The sequence below is a fragment of the Amphiprion ocellaris genome, chromosome 13 (assembly GCF_022539595.1).
Source record: "Amphiprion ocellaris isolate individual 3 ecotype Okinawa chromosome 13, ASM2253959v1, whole genome shotgun sequence".
Classification (NCBI taxonomy): Eukaryota; Metazoa; Chordata; class Actinopteri; family Pomacentridae; genus Amphiprion; species Amphiprion ocellaris.
Window position 1 is genome coordinate 32,096,014 of NC_072778.1, and position 21,293 is coordinate 32,117,306.

The 21,293-nt window shown below is 39.5% G+C and overlaps 1 protein-coding gene across 1 annotated transcript; it reads left to right on the top strand.

Annotated features, from left to right (window-relative positions):
* Positions 1-117: 117 nt before the first annotated feature.
* Positions 118-13,236, top strand: LOC111571060 (type-2 angiotensin II receptor-like). Its single transcript, XM_023274116.3, has 2 exons — positions 118-9,036; positions 9,618-13,236. The coding sequence occupies exon 2, from the start codon at positions 9,660-9,662 to the stop codon at positions 10,926-10,928; it is 1,269 nt and encodes a 422-aa protein (XP_023129884.2). The 5' UTR covers positions 118-9,036; positions 9,618-9,659; the 3' UTR covers positions 10,929-13,236.
* Positions 13,237-21,293: the final 8,057 nt, after the last annotated feature.

Here is a 21,293-nt window from a genome sequence, read left to right on the forward strand (position 1 = left end):
CATACAGTTGCAAACAAAGAGCAGAAAAACACTTAAGTTTTTTATCATTTCACAAAAAAGAACTAACCTGAAATGCAGGGAATTTCTCTCTGAAATGTAACTCTTAAGTTGGCTTTTCATGAGCTGCTGAACAGAAGAATTTTTTCAATTTTTGGGAGACCTGCCTGTTTCATACGCACAGACTGACATCAGTCTTTTTTCGGTAAATTCCTCTTCATTCCTCTTCCTTCTTACATCGCAGCCCTTTTTCAGGAGATCAGACATCATTTGTGCTGAATATCAAGAATGCTATGCGGAAACTTGTTCTGAAAAATAACATCGTTCATACAGAAAGATTTCCCCTCGCTAATCCATGTCCCAGATAAACGGATTTTGACTGAGCTACTGCTCTGACGTTTTCACAAGTCTGTTCAAAGCATATCACATTTATGCCGTATATTTACCATTTAATAATCCCATATCACATCTGATGGCGAAAACTGATATAAACGTACCATATAAACTCCCAGAAGTGATTGAATAGCCCCAAAATGAGCTGTATCACAATTTATAGTACTCTGTGCTGTTGTATCGCAAATTCTGTTGTGGATATTATTATACCTTAAACTTGTACAATATTATTAAATATAAATTGTATTTATTTATTTTTTTTGGCTTTATTAGACAGTGTGGAGAGGCAGACAGGAAAGTAGGGAGAAGAATGGAGGGAAGACCTGCAGCAAAGGGCCATGAGCTGGAATCAAACCCAGGCTGCTGCCTCGGGGACTACAGCCCCTGTTTATGGGTGCCCTGCTCAACTAGTTGAGTTACCTGGGCACCCACAAATGGTATTTTTGTTGTTGTTGCTAGTACTATGGCCCTATAGATGTTGCTCTGTTGATCAAAAATAACTAAAATCTCTACTGTTCAAAAGTTTGGGCTCACCCGTGGCAATTTCATGTTTTCCATGAAAACTCACTGTTTTTCAACATAATCAGTTCCATGCCTACATGTTCCCATATGGACTGTACATACAATACCATTCAAAAGTTTGGACAATGTCATTTTTTCCATGAAAACTCACACTTTTATTCATGTGTTAACATAACTGCACAAGGGTTTTCTAATCATCAATGAGTCTTTCAACACCACTGACTAACACAATGTAGCATTAGAACACAGGAGTGATGGTTGCTGGAAATGTTCCTCTGTACCCCTATGGAGATATTCCATTAAAAATCAGCTGTTTCCAGCTAGAATAGTCATTTACCACAATTAACAATGTCTAGATTGGATTTCTGATTAATATCATCCCTGTAAAAAATGCTTTTCTCTCAAAAATAAGGACATTACTAAATGACCACAAACTTTTGAACAGTGGTGTATATCCTCCAGGGATGAGTCTAACTTACTCTGTTGATTCCTTGACATTTCCTTAGGTGCTATCATGATGTTCTTATTTGGTGCTTAGTGAGACATCTCTACAACTAATGGATGGATTGCCAGGAAATTTTGTAAAAACATTAATGGTCCCCAGAAGAAGAATCCTCATGGTTTTGGTGTGCTAAATGACACTAAAATGTTACTCATTCTGTCTCACCATCTACTGAAATGTCTGACACAATTCTATATATTGATCTTCATTGTTAGCACAACAATGTATCCTAATGATCCTCTGACTTTTCCCCCATTTCCAAAATGACCTTGATTTTTGGTTTGAGGATTTGAATTATGGTTCTCACATTCATGCTCTCTAGAGATAAATTTTAAGCTTTTTGGTGATGTTAACTGAAAACTTGACAAGCCTCAGCTCTACTTTGCTCTTTGTTTGGGAACACTTCACTTGAAGAGGTGTGCATAAGATTGACATGACGCTGTCACAGCTCTGACAACAGCTGTCATGAACTTAAAGGAATCTTAATGAATATTTATGACTGGTGCCATTAAGTGTCATTCGTTGAATTATGTCATTTTTAAGACAAAGTAGAGAATTGTTTGAGATGTGTTAGCTGTGACAACTTGACATTTAAGATTTTGAGCACTAATATAGCAGTAAACAACAATTTTTCTATGGAAAGATACAGTGGGGAAATGACATCCTTAGAAAGAGAATAAAGCCACACTCCTTCTGTGTGTTTTGTAATCTGAGTTTGTCTTTTCGAGATTTTTGCAGCCGGTCTGTTTGTTAGTGCATGTGAGTCCCTCCCTTTGAAACAGTTGGCCTTCACTGCATACCATGTCACCCATACTGCACAACGTGCAGTCCAGTGTGCAGCTGGTGGCAACAAAACCAAAGAATTACTATAAATTTTTTGAGTATATTTTTATGTTATTTATAGGGATCGGACTTTAATGTGTTCATTTAGATTAATTAATTACAGAAAAAATAACGCGTTAAAAAAATAACTCATTCAATTGCACCTTTCTCAGTTCCCTAATTTGTGGCACACTGGTAACACTGATGCACTCCCCAGCCCGGTAGGTGACGGTAATGAACCTAAAGTCTGTTTGCCAGCCGCGAAAATGATACACAGGTAGCATTGTAGTGGGCCACTAGCTGGTAACATGACATGTCCTCATTTTAGTTAAATGATGGCTAGTTTAGACGTTTAACAAATATTTTGCCATGTGTCAGACCTCCGCTGCCTGCACTGAATTTACATAAAATAGAAGTCAAGTCTACCTTATGGAAATGAACTCTGGGAAGACACGCTGGAATGCAGCTCGAAATGCGCAGCAACGCAACCAGCATGCAATGTGGGTCGTTTCACATAGATAATGAATGGGTGCGAGAAATTGATGATCCAGTGGACCCATTAACCACGACAGTTCTGGTACCGGCAAACGGTGTAGCCAACCCATAATAGACCACTTTTCAAGACACTGAAAGTGCTTGAGTTTACAAAAAATCAAGTGTCTTAAAATGTTGAACATAATCGCTACAATCACACTTTGAGTTTGCAGTAATCTGTGAATATAGTAGACAGACAAAAAATGCATATAAATAGAAATGAAACAAACATTTTTGTGGTTTACATTCACGTATATGTCTCTTCATCAATTCAGTCGTTAACCAAAATTTATTTGAATTGAACAACTTATTGTGTCAAATATTGCTATTTGACAATAATGCAATTAGTCGCAATTAATTCATTACAAAGCCTCGACTTAATTAGATGCATTTTTTAAATCGTGTCCCATCACTAGTTATTTACCAAATTTATGTCCTCACACTGCTCAGTGTGAGAATTGCAACTGCTGTTTTGATGCTCTTCCATGCTGTCATCTGCTATGTTTTACCGTGTTCGTCTCCTTTTTTTGTGTGTATATTGGTGATACCTGTTACGGACATTCAATGTATTTAACAGTAATTGTGTGGAGTAACGGTTGAAGCAGGATTATTTTTGTGTTGTTTCTTGTGCACACAACCTTTCTGGAGATAAATGAAGCATTAAGAGAGGATGGATGTTCGACCATGTTGTTTTAGTCTGAGATGCTGTTGCTGTAGCATGACATTCAGTGATTCTGAATGCACCTTTAACCAAAACAATGTCATTTTTATTCAGTCATGTCATGTCATGTCATGTCATACCAGTCTTTCGTGCATCCTTTCACGTATAGTTGCATATTAGTACTAGTAGCACATGTTAGTATGCTAACCAGCTATACAAAAATGATTGTCCGGGGAATGTTCTACCTGCTTAACATCAGCATTTTAATATTGCAGGCATATTAGCATGCTAATATTTGCATTTAGCTCAAAGCACCACTGCGCCTATGTAAAGTCCAAGAGTCACTAGTTCCAATTTTTTGAGCTGCAATTCATTGACAATGACTCAGAAATGTTTCTAACTGTGGAAAGGTACAAATAGTCTGCTTATAAGTCTGATCTCAAGTCATCGTGGCTTGCTGAAACCAAAAATTCCAGTAAATTGAAAGTTTCAGAAAAACATGTAATGTACTCTACTGTTCAAAAGTTTGGGGTCACTTAGAAATGTCTTTATTTTTGAAAGAAAAGCATTTTTTAATTTAAGATAATATTAAACAGAAATACAGTCTAGACATAGTTAATCGTGGTAAATGACTATTCTAGCTGGAAACAGCTGATTTTTAATGGAATATCTCCATAGGGGTACAGAGGAACATTTCCAGCAACCATCACTCCTGTGTTCTAATGCTACATTGTGTTAGCTAATGGTGTTGAAAGGCCAATTGATGATTAGAAAACCCTCGTGCAGTTATGTTAGCACATGAATAAAAGTGTGAGTTTTCATGCAAAAAATGACATTGTCCAAACTTTTGAATGGTATTGTATGTACAGTCCATATGGGAACATGTAGGCATGGAACTGATTATGTTGAAAAACAGTTAAAATGGCAATAATGTATGAATGCCATGTGTTCTTTGTACAGCATTTTTGGTGCCACATGTTTTTGCTTATTGCTGTGTGGACACAGTCTGTACAGATGGACCAGGGTATCTGTTAACATCTTTATAGCCTCTTTTACAGCTCCTCTGAGGGACCAGAGCTAGACCTCATAAACTCTGCATGAGCCTGTACAGAGTCATGACCCTTGGGACCCTTGTGTGTTTGTGTGTGTGTCTGTGTGTATGTTCGTTCACAAATGTGTATAAAAGAAAAAAAAATCAATCAGACATCAATACTTTCTCATCCCTCTTCTTACAACACATGGAGACAATCACGTATGGGAGTTCGGCTTCCATCATGTGGCATCGCAGCTCCAGTTTGTGCTGCTGGTTGGAGGCGAGTGGGTTAGGGATTTGTGAGCTGGTGCGACTGTGTTGTTTTGAAGAAAAACTCTGCCAAATGTTCTGATAAAAAAAAAAAAAACACAAAAACAGCTCCGCCAGAAACAGCTCTGTGTCCCTGAATGATTATCCAACAACAACATTAATGAAAAACCACATGGAACATACTGGCTCAGTTCAAAATAGATGTGACCGGAGAGAGTGGGAATGCTGGAAACCTGTGAAACCTTTTCTTCTCACAACTTGTTAGAAAGGATGGACATCTTGTTGCTATCAGCTGTGGGCTAGTGTTAGCAGTTTTAGTGAACTCCCACCCTCAGCAAGATGTGACACTAAATATAGCCTCATCTCACCTCTCTCAAGGGTCCCCTCAGCATATGGGGCCCCCTTTTCTTGCAGCATCCCACACAGGCAGCATCTGCAATAATGATCTGAGAACTAACGCTAAGACTGGACTCTGTCAAACAGGCCAGAGCACTCTCAGATTTATTTCTTGACCAGTAGAGAGGAAGCAGGGAGGGGGACAAAACTGACCTCCCACCTTTTAACCCCAAGAGCCTGATTTTCCACAGAGGGCTGTTGGTTTGTGGTGGTTATCTTCTCAGGGTCCGGTCAGTGAGGGAGACCCCCGCTATCAAATAAACACATAGCACATTTATCAGCAAAAAATATAAACACAACAGTTACGGAGGCTATTTAGTGGTGTTTGTGAATATATGTTTACTTATGCACATTTTCCGCCTCTGTTTGTGCAGGTCAGTACATGCACAGTTTCCTTTTTTCTCATGCATTTGAATTAAGTCAGATGTTGGCAATTCGGTCCATCCAACAAAAACATACTGAACATAATGCAAACTTGTATTATATCTGTTTGGCAGATTTCCTGATATCTCAGCTGCATAACTTCCGCTGTTACATAATGATTATATTTTCTTTAATGAGTGCCGGGGAAAGAAAAAGAGACCTTTGACAAACTACAGTAGCAAAAAAATAAATATGAATATGAATGTCATGCTTTTAAGGCAGAAAAAAATAATGAACTGTGATAAAATAATTAGCTGGGAGATTGATGTCCAGTGAAAGTTGTGATGTAAGTTGAGGTTTGATGCTCTCTGCTCTGTTGCTCTCCTTATCTGGTGTCTGTACAGACGCTGGCTGTAACTAAATCCCTGTGTTTGGATCATCAGACAAACACACACAAACATGCTCTCCCACGCTGAGCTCAAACTGCTAATCACTCAGCCTCTCAAATTGCAATTTGCAATTTTGTAGCAGAATTAACTCGGACTTGTTTTTCATGCCATGAGTGCCTTATAAAGGGAGTCAGGTGTCAACATGCACACTGCGAGACAGTTTAATTGATTGTCTGCAGATAGGATAAAGTGAGATTGCCATTTGAAAATATTGACAAAGGTCAAAGGAGCCGTTCTGAGATAAATCCAGTGAAAGTAAGATTAACTGTAATGTTTTCATTGTGATTAGTAGTGCTGGAGGTAAAGGGCTGTTGCAGAACAACACTCAGAGTCTGCAGCTATTCTAACAGCTTTGTGAGACTTTGCATGATCGCAGCTACAATACAAACATGTTCATGTTGAGTATATGTAATGTTTGAGATATTCACTATTTTGCTAATATTTTCTAAAGTGCAATGTACAACTGAGACTACTAATGCCATTTGTTTTTTCAGGACAAATTGAAATCTGATTTTGTGACAGCATTAAATTGGTGGACCGTTTGACATTGCTGCCAAGAGGGTTAATAATGTTTACTGTCAATCCCAATATGTACTTAAAGAGCTCATATATTAGCTTTTTGGGGTTTACCTTGTTACTCCACCAAGGAACGCGGCGGAGTTATGTGACGATCACCGTATGTTTGTTTGTCTGTGTACAACATTATCCAACAACGGACTCATGGATTTGGATGAAATTTTCAGGGAAGGTCAGAAATGACACAAGGAGCAATTGATTGGATTTTGGCAGTGATGTGGCTTATAGTCTGGATCCACGGATTTGTTCAGGATTTCCAAATCATTGGAAGATTGTGGCACAGCGTCACTGTAACAATGACAACAAGTAAACACTATGTCAGCTGCCTGCTGACGATCACATGATTGTGATCCGACTACAAATTGACCACTGCGGACTTATTGGGACTTATCCATCGTAAATGATACGAGGACAGGAGCTAAAAGAGAAAGTGTGAGAGAAAATGTGCTGCAGCAATGTACAGTATGAGAAAAAAATGTGATTTTTGAACCTTAAAGCAAGTGAACATATTCTAGTAGACCTCAAAATTAACAAATTATATACCTGTAAATGTGCATAACATCAATACGGAGTGCTTCACCACTACATATGATAATCTGCTTATTATTCTGGATGCATGTACATAGAAGAAAACTGTAATAAATATTAGTTTAATCTATGAAGTTGCCTTTTTGTGTTAATAGGCAAGACAGCTCATAAGTAGCTGTCAGGAAGAATGTAGTGGAGTAGAACCCTTATTTTGAAGAAAATGGTATTCTAATACTTCTGTAAAAGTATTTTCCACAGACAGAGCAGTTCTGTTTTTTCTTCTGTTTCTGTTGGCCAGCATGACACCATAATTTTCTGTTTTTAGTTGTTGCATGTCATGACTGAGGGCCTTTGGCTTCTGACTATCTGTGAGGGTATGAGTGTATTAGCAGTCGAACATCTGTTTTTGTGAGGACCAATAGGAGTTTTAGACCTTTAGAGTGAGGGCATTTTGGCGGCCCTGAATGAACCTTGGATTAGGCTTGTGGTCAGGCATTTAGCTGTGATAGCTGAAGTTGGGGCCAATGGTTACGCGATGCATGATGTTAGATGAGGGTCCTCACAAAGATACAGCATCTGAGCGTGTGAGAACAACTGTGCATATCCAGCATGCCAATGGAAGAACACTGCATCACCAAGTTTCCGTTTTTGAAACCATAACTAGACCGTTTTAACAGCTCTGCAACATACAGCACATTCCTTTATACATTTCTCATATCCTGCAAGATTTGCGACAACACAGCTCTTCATTTGCGGCCTTCAAAAATCCGATTTCAGTCTCGCCTTCATCCCTCATCCTCACTGTCAGCTTTCCCATGGCTATTAGAACATGTCACATCCTGATAGATACTCAATGGAGCAGAGTGCGCACACATGTAAACAGATTGGAGCATGTTGCGTCGATGAAGCGCGCACCGGCCTGAGATTAAGCACATGCAGTTGCACAAGCATTGAAGCATAGGTGCGCGCATGCACGACGCGCTGGTGCTCGTGCGCTCGCAGGGAGTGATGAATGCTCGCGCTGTTGATCAAAGGAGCTGTGATGTAATCAGTCTCTGAGCTTTTGCACGCATCCCTCATTAACTTTCACCAGAGGCTTTAATGAAAAACCACTGGAGGGAATCTCCGCTTTCTCTCCTCTTCTCCCTCCTCAGCCTCTCTCCCTTTCTTTTTTCCTTCTCATCTTCTCGTTCACTCCCTGCAGTTTCTGCTCGTCCTCCTCCTCATTCATCTTCCACACTGTGCCTCTGTCTCCCCCCTCCTCACCCTCCTCCTCACTCCCTTCTCCCTCTGCTCTAGTGGCTGGCTTGACTTCCGCTGAGACAGAGTAAATATTTCCCATGGCTTATCTGACCGCTGGCAGAAGGAATATGACACAAAGTACGAGGCCCTGCTAATTAACACGCAGCCTCTGTTTTTGGGGTCAGAGGCCTCTGGTTGGGACAGTTCGGGGCTTTAAGTTTGACACCTCAAACACACCAACATCCACTTTGTTACAGTCAGGTATGACACATGGTTGTGTGCCTGCCATCACTGGAGACTCCACTATTACTCACATCTTGACTTGATTTCCTCAGTTTTGGCCTTTTCTGGTAGAGGCTCTGTAAGGGAGGAAAAAAAAAGGAGGGACACAATGAAAAGCAAAGGTTCCTCTCTCTCTTTCTTGCTCTTTCGCAAGCTGGCTCATGTCCAGGTACAGTCCAGCCCCTCGGTAATGATGAAGGTGTGACGTGCACCAACTTTCCTGTTGCGCAATCCTGAAAGAGGCTCTTGGGGGCTATAAGACCCCCCAACCTCATCTGGTTTCTCAGAGCCTCCAGTCTGTTTTCTCCACACACACAGACACACAGAAGTATGACATGGTTGCGGGTGTTCAGTGGTGCAGATTGCTCTTAGAGGGGTCGAGGAGCAGTTGTCAAGACATGGACTTTAGCCAAAAGAAGCAGTGAAAACCGCTTGACTGTTTGGACTGGACACTCAATCACATCAGGTAAAATGAATCCTATCAACCAGTAAAATCAGTAAAAAAAGGCTCGTTTGATTTCAGAGCTAGGGTGAGGGTAGCTTGATTGCTTGTTTCTATCACTAATTCAACTGGTTTAGGATATTTACCATTGTAAAATGTTAATTAATGATGTCATTTTCCGTATATTACTGGCTGATTTCTTTAAATTTCACTTATATCTGCTCTTTGTAATGTATTCTTCTCGTGCACTCCACTGTAATAGGATCAGTTTCTGTGACTTGTACGATTCCAGTAAAACTATGAAATGTAAAATTAAGTTGACACTTTTTTCATCTAAATCAGGAATGTTTTAAAAAAAATAAATCACTTTTTAATACAATGTAGCTGTGTCTGAGGAATCCAATAAGCAGCCAGATGATTACAACCTCTTCCTATGTATTTCATAACAGTTCCACTTCAGTGTGGTGTAATGCATTTTTGCTATGATTAGTTATCAAGTAGGATGGCTAATAAACACTCGAGCCAGCTAAAGATCACTGTGGTCCAATGTGGTCCATAAAAGGCAACTGAATTTTAAATGCTCTCCTGATTTGTTTTATTTCCAGCTGACCTTGGATAACTGAAAGGAGGGAAACGTGTGACGCATTATGGCGATCCCAAGTGACCGCTCCGTTTTCAACTCCACCTTCTCCCCTTTTTCAACGATAGAGGTTTCTGTAAACACCACGGCCTATACGAACGCCTCTGCTCCCAACTGCACAGACTGGCCTCCTGTACCTATGACCACAGTGATCCCCTCCATCTACAGCGTTATCTGTGTGCTGGGAATCCTAGCCAATACCTTGGCAGTGTGTGTGTTGGCCCATGCCAGTGCCTCAAGGAGAACTGTTGCTAACACCTTCATGCTGAACCTGTGTGTGTCCGACCTGTTGTTCCTGCTGTCTCTGCCGCTGTGGGCCGTCTACTACTCCCGGGGCTACAGCTGGCCCTTTGGCCGGGTGGCGTGCAAAATCTGCGGAACTCTCCATAACCTGAACCTCTACGCCTCCATCTTCTTCATCACATGTATGAGCATGGACCGCTACCTGGCCATCGTGCATCCGCTCCACTCCCAAAGTGCACGAGACCCCAAACGTGCCCGGCTCACGTGCATCCTTGTGTGGGTTCTGGCATGTGCCTGCTCAGCCCCCACCTTGGCTTTGAGGGACACTCACTACTTGGAGGGTCTTGGTGTGGAGGTCTGCGCCATTTTATACCCCGATGACTACTGGTATAGGACGCTGACCTGGATGAAGATTGTTCTGGCGTTCCTGCTGCCGCTGCTTGTCATCTCTTGTTGCTACTGTGCTATTGGTAGACATTTGTTAGCTGACACAGGGTTGGTAAGAATGCAGAAACCATCCCACCCCATGCCCTCTGTTAAATCACTGGAGTCCCAGGAGAGTCACAATAAAGCAGACAGACCCCCGACCCCCTGTGTGAGTCCCAGCTACAGCGGGGCCAGACCCCAGCAGGGGAGGGGGCTGGAGAGGGTGCTGTGGACAGTAGCCGCAGTGGTCATTGCATTCTTCCTCTGCTGGTTCCCCTTTCACTGTGTGACCTTTATAGACGTGCTGAAGAGCGAGGGCTGGCTGGATAGCTGCTGGGTAACCTGGACCGTCAACAACCTCACGCCTCTCACCCTCTGCTTGGGCTTCACCAATTCGGCCATCAACCCCGTGCTCTACTGCTTCATCGGGAATCATTTCCGGGGCCGACTCGGGGGCCTCTGTAAGGGCTTGAGTGCTTGTTTGAAGGCCCGTGGGGAGGAACACAGCCAGAAGAGAGGCTCCTTCAGCACCAGGCTGAGCTCCTTCTCTCGGAAACTCAGTGACCTCAAAGACCTGGCGATTGTGGAGCCCTCTGGTCCCGCTTAGCAAGGCCCCCTACACCTCCCTGAAGAATGAACATCAAATGACTGCTGAACTTCAATAAGCACGCATGTTAGATGGAACTGTTACTATAACTGACTGAGTCAAATTCCTGCAGAGCTCAATTCTGCTGTACAGACAGGAAAAGTAGCTACAGAGAAGAGAAAAAAAGGAGTTTAAAGAGGATTTAAAGAATCTAACAAACAGATAAATGTAATGCTGTTTTTTTCAGACAGACTATTTTACACCCTTGATTTGGATAATCTTAAAGAAGTTAAGCAGCTGTTATGTTATTCACTGTCAGTGTTTTTTTTGGCCACAGCAGGCAGCGCATTTGAGTGACAACACTCCAAAAAAGTCACTGTACACATCTTCTCAGCAGGAAAACAGATGACAGACACAGTTGGCAAACAGCTAGCGGAGGAAGTGGAGCATTGAGTTGCTAAAGAACCAGATATAAAACTAATAAATGAACCTTTAAAAGAGTTAACACTGGATTTACATTCACTAGATAAACACCGAATGATAATGTTGCTCTCCACTGTAACTGCTGGATGTGTGAGCAAGCAACAGTTTCCTAACAAGTTTTCTGACATATCGATTCAAAAAGCATCAATACTTCAATGTTTTATTCACAACTTGTTTCTTCTCCTCCACAGAGGCAAAAATAAATAAATGAATAAATAAATAAATAAATAAATATATATGTATTTTAGAAAAACTCTTACCGGTTACTGTACAAGGAAAGGCCTTTAACCTTCCGAGGAAGCTAAAACTGGGCTAAGCTAGAAAAAATTTTGCTGCTAGCTAGCACTGTCTCCCTTTCAGTCAGATTGATTAAAATGCTCCATTAATACAAAATGAAAAGCCAGATTACTAAAATATGCTCAATAATCAAAACAGACTTCTGGAATTACAGATAACTGGTTGTAAATTTGGCTTCAGCTAAGGCTAGGGTTGCCACCTTTCAGAAATGAAAATAAAGGACGCCCACCACGGCTCCTTGGGGCCACAGTTCAGTAAAATCGGAAAGATATTCACAGATTCAGAATTCCAGCATCAATACCTCATTATAAACGATGCCTCTTTTCCATCATTGTAAGGTAGACAATGTGCTACAAGCCTAGTTTTATCAACAGTAGCTGTCTTTCAAGCTGCAGAAATAACATTGATGTCAACAGGAGCCAGTTGAAGGCTGCAGTGATTCTGGTGACACTACAGTGTATCAGAGAGAAGCTATTGAATATTTGTGTCTCTCTTTGCTGTTGCAGCAGTTTTGCAGTTTGCAGACGGTCCCTGTTCACTCCATAGACATCAATGTTATTCATGCAGCTTGAAAGACAGCTACTGTTGATAAAACTGGGCTTGTAGCACATTGTCTACCTTACAACGATGAGAAAGAGGCATTGTTTATGTTTTGACCAGTGTTGCCAACTCCTCAGTAAGGAAAGTAGCTATTGGCTGTCCTAAAAGTCGCTAGAAGTCGCTAAATGACCTCATCGCCTAATTTGCATAATTTACCGTTTGCATGTAATTGTAATCAACGTTGTAGGAGAGACAAAAAGTGAGTTTAAAATACCCAAAATATGTTTCTGAACTAGAGGCTAAATGCAGTTACTTATTTTAGTGTGACAGTGAAGAAACATTTTCATTTCCATCCCGCTCTGTAAGCAGGACGGGATCTGCAGAGACTTTGATTCATCTGCGGTCTGGACATGGAGTGATGTGGGTCTCCTTCCTCTAATCAGACAGTGGGATGCTGCAGGTCACTAGACTGACCCCCTGTGCTTTGGAAGGGGAGGAGCTCACAGCGCCACCTGCTGCTCATTGAGGACAGTAACTGCAGAACGATCCCAGCTTTCATGTCAGACGGGCGGATCCAGATTAATTTTAGTGGGGGGCACAGGGGGGTACAACAGATATTTGGGGGGGCTGTAAGAAAAAATGAAAGCTGCTACCGTATTTTTCATGTTTTTTTTTTTTTTGGCTCTTTAACCCAATAGGAAAGCTGTATATGACCTTTTCATTTTTGGACTGTTAACATTCAAATTATGATGGACTTGTTTCCTTGTTTATGTGAATTACAGCATCATTAGCTGCAACATCTGCCTGTTCTGTAAAACTGGTAGCTCAACGACAGCATCCTGAGGGCAATTAAGTGACAAATATTGTGCAAGAATAGCATTATTACAACCCTGTCAATTTCCACTTCTTAGAATGTTTACTGCCAATTATCACACATAAAACAAGAAATAATATTCTGTACTAATACTTCTGTACTACCCAATACACAGTGAATAAATATTATCTGAAAGTCGGGTTATTGTTGTTTATCAGCACAATACAAAAAGATTCATGTTAGACATATTCCAGTTAAGACTCTAGAATATCATGATTTATGTAAATTTACCTCAATAATATGAATGTTCAGGTTAAGATTGTACAGTGATATTTATTATGTAAGTTTAGCTGATTAAAGTTTATGACTCTGCACTACAATATTATTTATTATTTAAATTTACATCATTATTATAATATTTAGGGTCAGACTCTACAGTATTGAAATTAAGAAATCAAATATTCTATAAAATGTAAATACACTGAACTCATTTGGATATATTTAAGTGAGACTCTACAATATTATTTGACACAAATCTATCTAAATCAAAATTTTAATAATTTTCACGCCAAACATTTACTGGACTGATTTAAACATTAAAATCACTCCTTTCTAATCCTCTGCTGTACGTTCAAACCTGAGGCCTTAAATAGAAACACACAAGTATCTGATTGAAGGAACTTCTGCAGAGTCCTGGTTCCAGAACATGATGATAGAATTATAGACAAACTTTAACAAAAGCTGCCTGAGAGTTTACAGGTTTTTATGTTGGATTTCTTCAGTAATTTAATGAGAGTTATCAGCAAAAATCAAGTGTTCATTTGATTAACTTCATTTCCTAAAACATCCAGAATTGGAGCTCATATCTTTGGCAGCTGTAAAGTTTCTGCTCCTTCAAAGTTCACAACACAATGAATGAATTCTTAAAACACTCTCAATGCTGGAGAGCGTTTTTGATGCTGAAGCAGTGACCAGTTTTTCTGTTTCTTCTCTGGAGATGCACAATGAGGGACGTCTGCAGAGACTGAGAAAGAGTCTCACCACATCCTGACATGAAGAAAAAGACTTTATTGAAGACTACAATGAGAAAAACTATCAGACAGCAGACGGCTGCATTCAAGGTGAGCTCTGAACATTTGATCTGGAACAGGAATTCAATAACGGCAGCATGAGCTTCATTTCAGTCTGTAGCTGCTGAATTCATGGATGAATCATCTGGCACTAGAGAGGAAGACCATCAATGTTTGATGGAATACTCAGTTAAACCAACATTTTAGGTGCATGTCCAAGGATTTTTGGTGGAATGTTCTTTTAAGGTGGATGTGTGAGGACCTTGTAGGTGGAATACTTCCTAAAACCAACCTTTTAGGTCAGCATTCAAAGATTTAAGGTGGAATATTCCTTTAAACCAACCTAAATTTCATGTTTTGATCATTATCAAGTGAGAAACCTCAATCCAGACTCCTCTAATGACGTTTGAGATTTATGCTGCTGTTATTTGTTTAGTCCAGACTAAATGACAGAAATCCACAACTGCAATTTTATTTCAGGACTCGGTTATTAAATGCCAAAACAATCCATGTGACTCTAAAAACTCAACAGCTGTACAAATTCTAAGATTAAACTCTCCACAAGGATCCAAAATAAGTTGGACTTCTACATGAGAGCTTTAATTATTCTTCGTCTACTTCCTGAAAAGTTTGGTCAATAAAAAAGACAAAAACTAATATTTTCAGCTGAACCAAAGACAGACTTTGTGATTTTTCTGCTCACATGTTGCGTTGTTGTAAACTTACTCTTTCAAATAAATATCCGCCTAACCCCCTGGAAACCAGCATTTGTCCTGTTTTTGTGTTGCTCCTCGGCGACCCGAGACAGCCGGGTCCTAATGTTTTTTGAGCAACACACCATACTATGACGTTTTTACAATGATGGTTCTACTATGGAACCAGTTTGACATGTTCAGGTGTTCTTTGTGTGAAAACTCAGAGATTTCAGGTATCAGAAGGTGGTTTTCAACTTTCTTTGTTAACTTTCTGCCTCAACTTTAAACTAAATTTCCTTCACTAAGCCAGCCCTCTGGACTTCCAGTAAGCTGTGTTCCTATTGGCTGTCTACGTGGCTGCTTGGTGTTATCAGGAACACCTGAGCAGCTCAGTGTCTTCCTGCTTTATGTGGCTGCAGACAAACATTTCCTCTGCTTCTCTTCACCACTGAACTGGGTTTGGTTCCGTTGCTTCAGTTTGTTCTTTAGGCGTTGGCTTGCAGCTTCCAGCAGTAAAATCTGTCTTTAATGTGTTTCTTGGTGTGTTTTAGGGCTTTGTACTGGATAGTTGTCTTGGTAAATGTGGTTCTTTAGCCACAGTTAGCACATGGTGCTAATGTGTGCAGTGATTAGTGGACTTGGTACAGCTGAGTTGTGTCTTTATCTTGGCTGTAGTGAGTCTTCAGAGGTTTTTGGTCAGACACATTCTGTATTCTTGTTTGTGAACCAACGTTGGTTGTCCAGAAGGTAAGAGTTCCTGTCCTGATTCTCTGTTCTCAGAGCTTCTCTGGTAGGCTGCAGGAGACTTTAGTGTTTGGGTTGTGCTAGTTTGGTTTTTGTATGGTTTCATTTGGACGACTTTCTTGAGGCCCCTCCATGTGGTTTAGTGAGGTTTTCTGGAACAGTTCTACAAAGCAACCTGCAGCAGAAGAGCCTTTGAGAGTTTTTAGGAAGTTCTGGAGACCAGACTTTAGAGCAGCAGAAACATTTGTCAGCAATTTGAGCAGGAGAAGGTGAGCTTCAGAGTAGAAATGAGATGGAAACCTTCTTTACCCGTGTGGTGAGGTCCTGTACCAAGAGTTTGAGCAGGTTGTGAAGAGTCTGTAGTTCTTTGGTCTGAAAGCACAAGAAGAGTCAACTCATTAAAGGAGAAAACAGGAGATATTGATGGTTCTTCTGTAGCTCTGCAGTTTACAGTTTCTTTAGACTGAATATCAAGTTTATATTTTAAATGATTTCCCATGTGAGCCCAAGAAGACTTCAATAAACTCCCTCCATCCCCTGGACACAACAGATTTTATTACCATGTTAATTCTTTTTTTAAAAATATGTTTTTGAGTTTTAATCATGGTTTTAGCATAGTTTTTTCTCTTGTTTAGTTTTGTCATCTGTGTGAAAGGTGCTAAACAAATAAAGTTGAATTGATAAACTGAATAATTGACTAACTCATGATTGTGACAACAGAAGTATTTTCATTGTGATTTAAGGGTTTGTTTCATTTTTAAGGTTGGGTTAAAATCTTGACAGAAAAAAAAGATTAAAGAAATAAACTACATTAAAAAAGCACTCAAAGGAAAAAAACATTTAATACAATAAAACTTTAAAAAAATTAAACACTAAATACAATCAAATGATATTAAACACACAAAATATTGAATTAGATAATTAAACAGAAGATACAAAACATGTAATTATGAAAATAAACAAAATTTGAAAACAAATATATTAAACATTAAAGATGAAATGTTTTAGATAATTAAACATTTAAAAAATATAATTAAACAAGAACATTAAACATTTAAAAAAATACAAAACATTAATCAGATTATCAAACCTCTGAAAAGACAAAACATTTAACTAAAAAATTAAATGTTTAATTAGAAAATTAAGTCTTAAAGACAATAAAACTTTAAATAGGAATTAAGCAGAAAATACAATGAAGCATTAGAAAAGAAAATTAAACATTAAAAGGTGGTAAAACATTTAAAGAGAAAAACCTTAAAGATTTAATCGAAAAATTAAATATTGGAAAAGAAAAGGAAAATTTTCAAACAAGCCGATAAAACGTTTGAAAAAACAACAATTAAACATTAAAAAGACAAAACATTTGGAAATCAAATCAGACATTAGAAAAGAATAAAAGGTGAGAAAAGAGCAAAACTAAACATTTAAGAAGAATCAAACTAAAGACAAAACATTTGAAAAGACACCAGTTAATCTTTAGAAGATCAAATTAAACAGAAGAAACAATAAAACGATCAAAAAGGGCAAAAACACATAAAGGTATTAAAGCATTTTCTAGTCTGAAATGAAAACATCGTTGTTTCTTCAAACATTTCCTCTTTCTATGTTCTTGGTTTGATTGTGGACAGATTTACTAAGATCTCATTTCAGAAAACTGCTTTCCAGATAAAGTCTACTAGTAGTTGAAGACATTGATCAAACTAATGTTACCTTCTGATCTCCACAAACTTTACTGTTCAGTGAAGAGAATCAAAGTTTGTTGAGGATTTCTAAAAAACCCACAGGTGAAGGTCTGAGAAGAGCTCATATGGATGGTCTAAATGTGAAATCAAGACTCATGGTCACAAGTTTTAAGTCTTCTGTTAACCAGAAAGTTCAAACTAACAGAGAAGTACTGAGAAACTTTTAAAATTTCAGTCCTCAGACTGTCTAAAGGTTCAAACTAACAGAGAAGTACTGAGAAACTTTTAAAATGTCAGCCCTCAGACTGTCTGAAGGTTCAAACTAACAGAGAACTACTCAAGAACTTAGAAGATATCAGTCCTCGGACTGTCTAAAGGTTCAAACTAACAGAGAAGTAATCAGGAACTTAGAAGATATCAGTCCTCAGACTGTCTAAAGGTTCAAACTAACAGAGAAGTACTGTGGGACTTCGAAAATTTCAGCCCTCAGACTGTCTGAAGGTTCAAAGTAACAGAGAACTACTCAAGAACTTTCAAGATTTCAGTCCTCAGACTGTCTAAAGGTTCAAACTAACAGAGAAGTACTGTGGGACTTCGAAAATTTCAGCCCTCAGACTGTGTGAAAGCTCAGGTCCTGAGGACTCGGGAGGTGTGGAGGCTTTGGAAAGTCTTGGAACTGAGGGTTCCACCCTCCAGCACAAAGGCTGAAGTCCCACCTCCTGAGAAAAACGGTCGAGTCGAGACTCGAGTTAAAAAAAAAACTCGAAAACGACAAAAAATAGATGATAAATGCGCAAAAAAAAGGAGAATTAGTATCTGAGCGAGTAGCTCAGGGGATAAGAAGAGGACTGCAGACTGGAAGGTCGCAGGTTCAAGACCCGCCACCGGCCTTTTTCTTTCTTTGTCTTTGTCAGGACTTTGAGAAAATTTAAGAAGTGTCTGGTCTTGAACCAGCGACCTGCAGCTCCATAGGCAAATCCTTAACTCACTGAGCTACAGATCAGATAAAAAAGAATAAATTCGTCGTCCCTTTGGCATCGTAGTTCCTGAAGTGACCACATGGGTGGAGCCAAGGCGGAGTCTGGGTGGAGTCAGGGCGGAGAGTAGGCGGGGAGGTGGGTGGCGGCCTCCCCCCTCTACTCCCCCACCTCCCCTCACCACCCACCACACCTTCCCCCGCCCGACGAGTTCTTCGAGTCTCCACGAGTTCTTCGAGTCTCCACAGGTTTTCCCGAGTTTCTTGAGTTTCCACGAGATCGGAGGCAGAACAAGTTGTCATGAAGAGGTGTTGAAGTTGGCCAGGATGGACTGACTTTTTACAGCAACTAGAAGGAAGACCACTGGTCTTTAACCACCATCCATAAAATCCATGGAGTCACTCCAGAGAAATGAAGGAAGGTCAACTTTTATCAACCTCCATCCAGATCTTCAACTTCGTATCTTTACTTGGAGATTTTTTGCACCACAAACCTTTAGCATCACACTTTATTATCATTTATTAGGACTTTCATGGAATCCACCAGCAGATTTAGTTTTTGTTGAGAAACTTTATTCTTGTCGTCATTTGACTGCAGTATTTAAAACTGTTCCTTCTATTTGACCTCATGTTTATTAGTTTTAGTGGAGAAAGTTATTTTAGTTGTCCAATCGTCTCTTAAAAACCAAATAATAAATTGGATTAGTCAAGAGGTTTAAATTTCTTACTTTGTCATATTTTAAATATGACAAAAAAATATAAAAATAAAGCGTCTTGAGACAATTTGACCTGTAATTGGCGTTATATAAATAAAATGGAATTAAAATTGTATGTATCTTGTAAAGTTGGAGTAATTCGGCCATATATGTTGGAAAACATATTTTCTTTGTCCATTACTCTGTTGATTGTTTTCTCCACTAATTCATTTCTTGTTTTGGTTTATAAAATGTCAAACCCAAATATATTCAGTTTGCTGTCATAAAAACCAAAAAGTTTTACATTCATGATGCAGGAATCAGGCAGTTTTTCACTTTTTATCTTAGTTTAGTCAGAAAGATAGTTGATAATGTGTGAATTGTTGCAGCTTGTGAGCCGTAAAAGGTTTTAATCTTTGGGGCCGAGTGTCAGAAAACATTTAGAAACCAACATCAACAAAACACTCAACAAAGATTTGAACATCATTAAAGGGAAATCCAACTTTTGCATGACAATGTCTAATTAAAGGACATTTATTTCCAACGTAAATGTGTGATATTCATCCTCTGGAGCTTTCTCTTCACATCGTCTTCCACCTGGACTGGTTTGGTCGGGAGCATGTGCAACAAACATTTGAAAAACTGCACTTTAACATCAATGAATGACACTGAAGTTTAATCTCTACATAAATGAGACTGAGTCTGGATGTGCTGCTCTGTCTTTAACTACTAAGTTTAGGGAAAGTTCAAACAAAAGAGGACAGTTCAGATAAGACTTGAGAATGAGCTTATTTTGAACAAACATCTCAGACTTTCTGAGCTTCAGCACCTCTAGCAAGATATTTTAACAACAAGCAACTCAAGAGATCCAGAAGTTGGAGAGAGTTAGCTTTAGCTGAGCCAAAGAACATGTGGGACGCTAACCTAGCAAACATTTCAGACTTTTCTCTGTGAATTCTGAGAAATAATTTCCTATTCAATGACAGAGCTACACATCTTAACTCAGTCTCATTAAAACAGACTCTAATTCAGTGTCATCCATCCATATTAAAGTGCAGTTACCCAAAATGTTTGTTGCATGAGCTCCAACAAAACCTGTCCAGGTAGAAGGCCACTTTGACAAACAGGAAGTGGAAGATTCCAAGCAGATTTATAGAAGGGGGAACCGGACTGTACTAAGTGTGGTGGAGTATAGAGGGGTGTTTTGTGGGTTTTTAAGGCTGATAATGATTATTAGTAAGACATTTGGAGTAGATATTCATTTGCAGTAAATGAAAGTATTTAAAATCTTGGAGTTAAACTTAGAAGAACACAAACTCTAACAGGAAACTTTGTTGATACGTTTTTGTTTTGTTTACAGATGTTAAGTTAAAGGAGTTTTATTCGTGACGTATAACTAATCAAATCACTCCAGAAGACAGAGCGACCACAGGTAGATAATGGTTCAGAGCCAAAGTAGCGCCATTTTTAAATTGATTTATTACCATAAATCAGTAAAAAATAAAATACTGATAATCAGTAAATCAGTCAGCCCACAATTACTACAATTCTACAATGTATGTCTCTTTGCTTTGACTTGTTATTTGTACAATATACGATGTATATGATGGTGTTTTGTCATAGCAAAGGCTATACTATGATGTTTTCTAAGAGACATACCATGCTACTCTGGTTGTTCTGGCTCTGGGCCGCTGCACTCCTCCTCTGTTGTTTTCTGGATTGTACTCAGCTGCATGTCTTCGTCCACCAGGCCTCCGTTGACTCGTCCCGCCTGCCGTCTCTGGAGCTGAAGCTGGATTGGAACAGACCAAAGTACAGTCCAATCACGATGCCAGCTGTCTCTCAAAAGACTCCTTCATCTGGCAGGTGGTGGCACTTCTTCTGAGGGGAAGCTGAGCTGGACCGGCAGAACTTTGGAGATGTGTTCCAGTGGTTGGTGGATGTGTGGGGAGATAGAGAGGGACCTTTGAATTGTTCAGAAAGGAAAACAGGGAACCCATTGGTAGTTTTAGTTGAGGGTGCTACTGCGGTGTGTTTTTGGGTTTTAAGAGGTGAACAGGAAGAGTTTTTTTTTCGTATTGAATATCTTTTACTTTTTTCCTGGTTGGAATGCCCATCAATGTCAACATGAAGTTCACTTTTTGTTCTGTTTATTTATTTTTACTTTACTAACACCCATTTGCTATTAACCCCCTCACATGTTGTGTTGTTGTAAATTTCCTCTTTCAAATAAATACTCGTCTAACCCTCTGGAAACCAGCGTTTGGACTGTTTTTGTGTTGCTCCTCACCTACTTCAGACAGCTGGGACAGAACGTTTTGTGGACTAAAGGCTTTTCTATGACGTTTTTAGAGCAACATGCTATACTATGACGATTTCTGAGCGACATG

Coding starts and splice junctions, on each gene's coding strand:
- LOC111571060 (XM_023274116.3), top strand. CDS start 9,660: ATGGCGATCCCAAGTGACCGCTCCGTTTTCAACTCCACCTTCTCCCCT.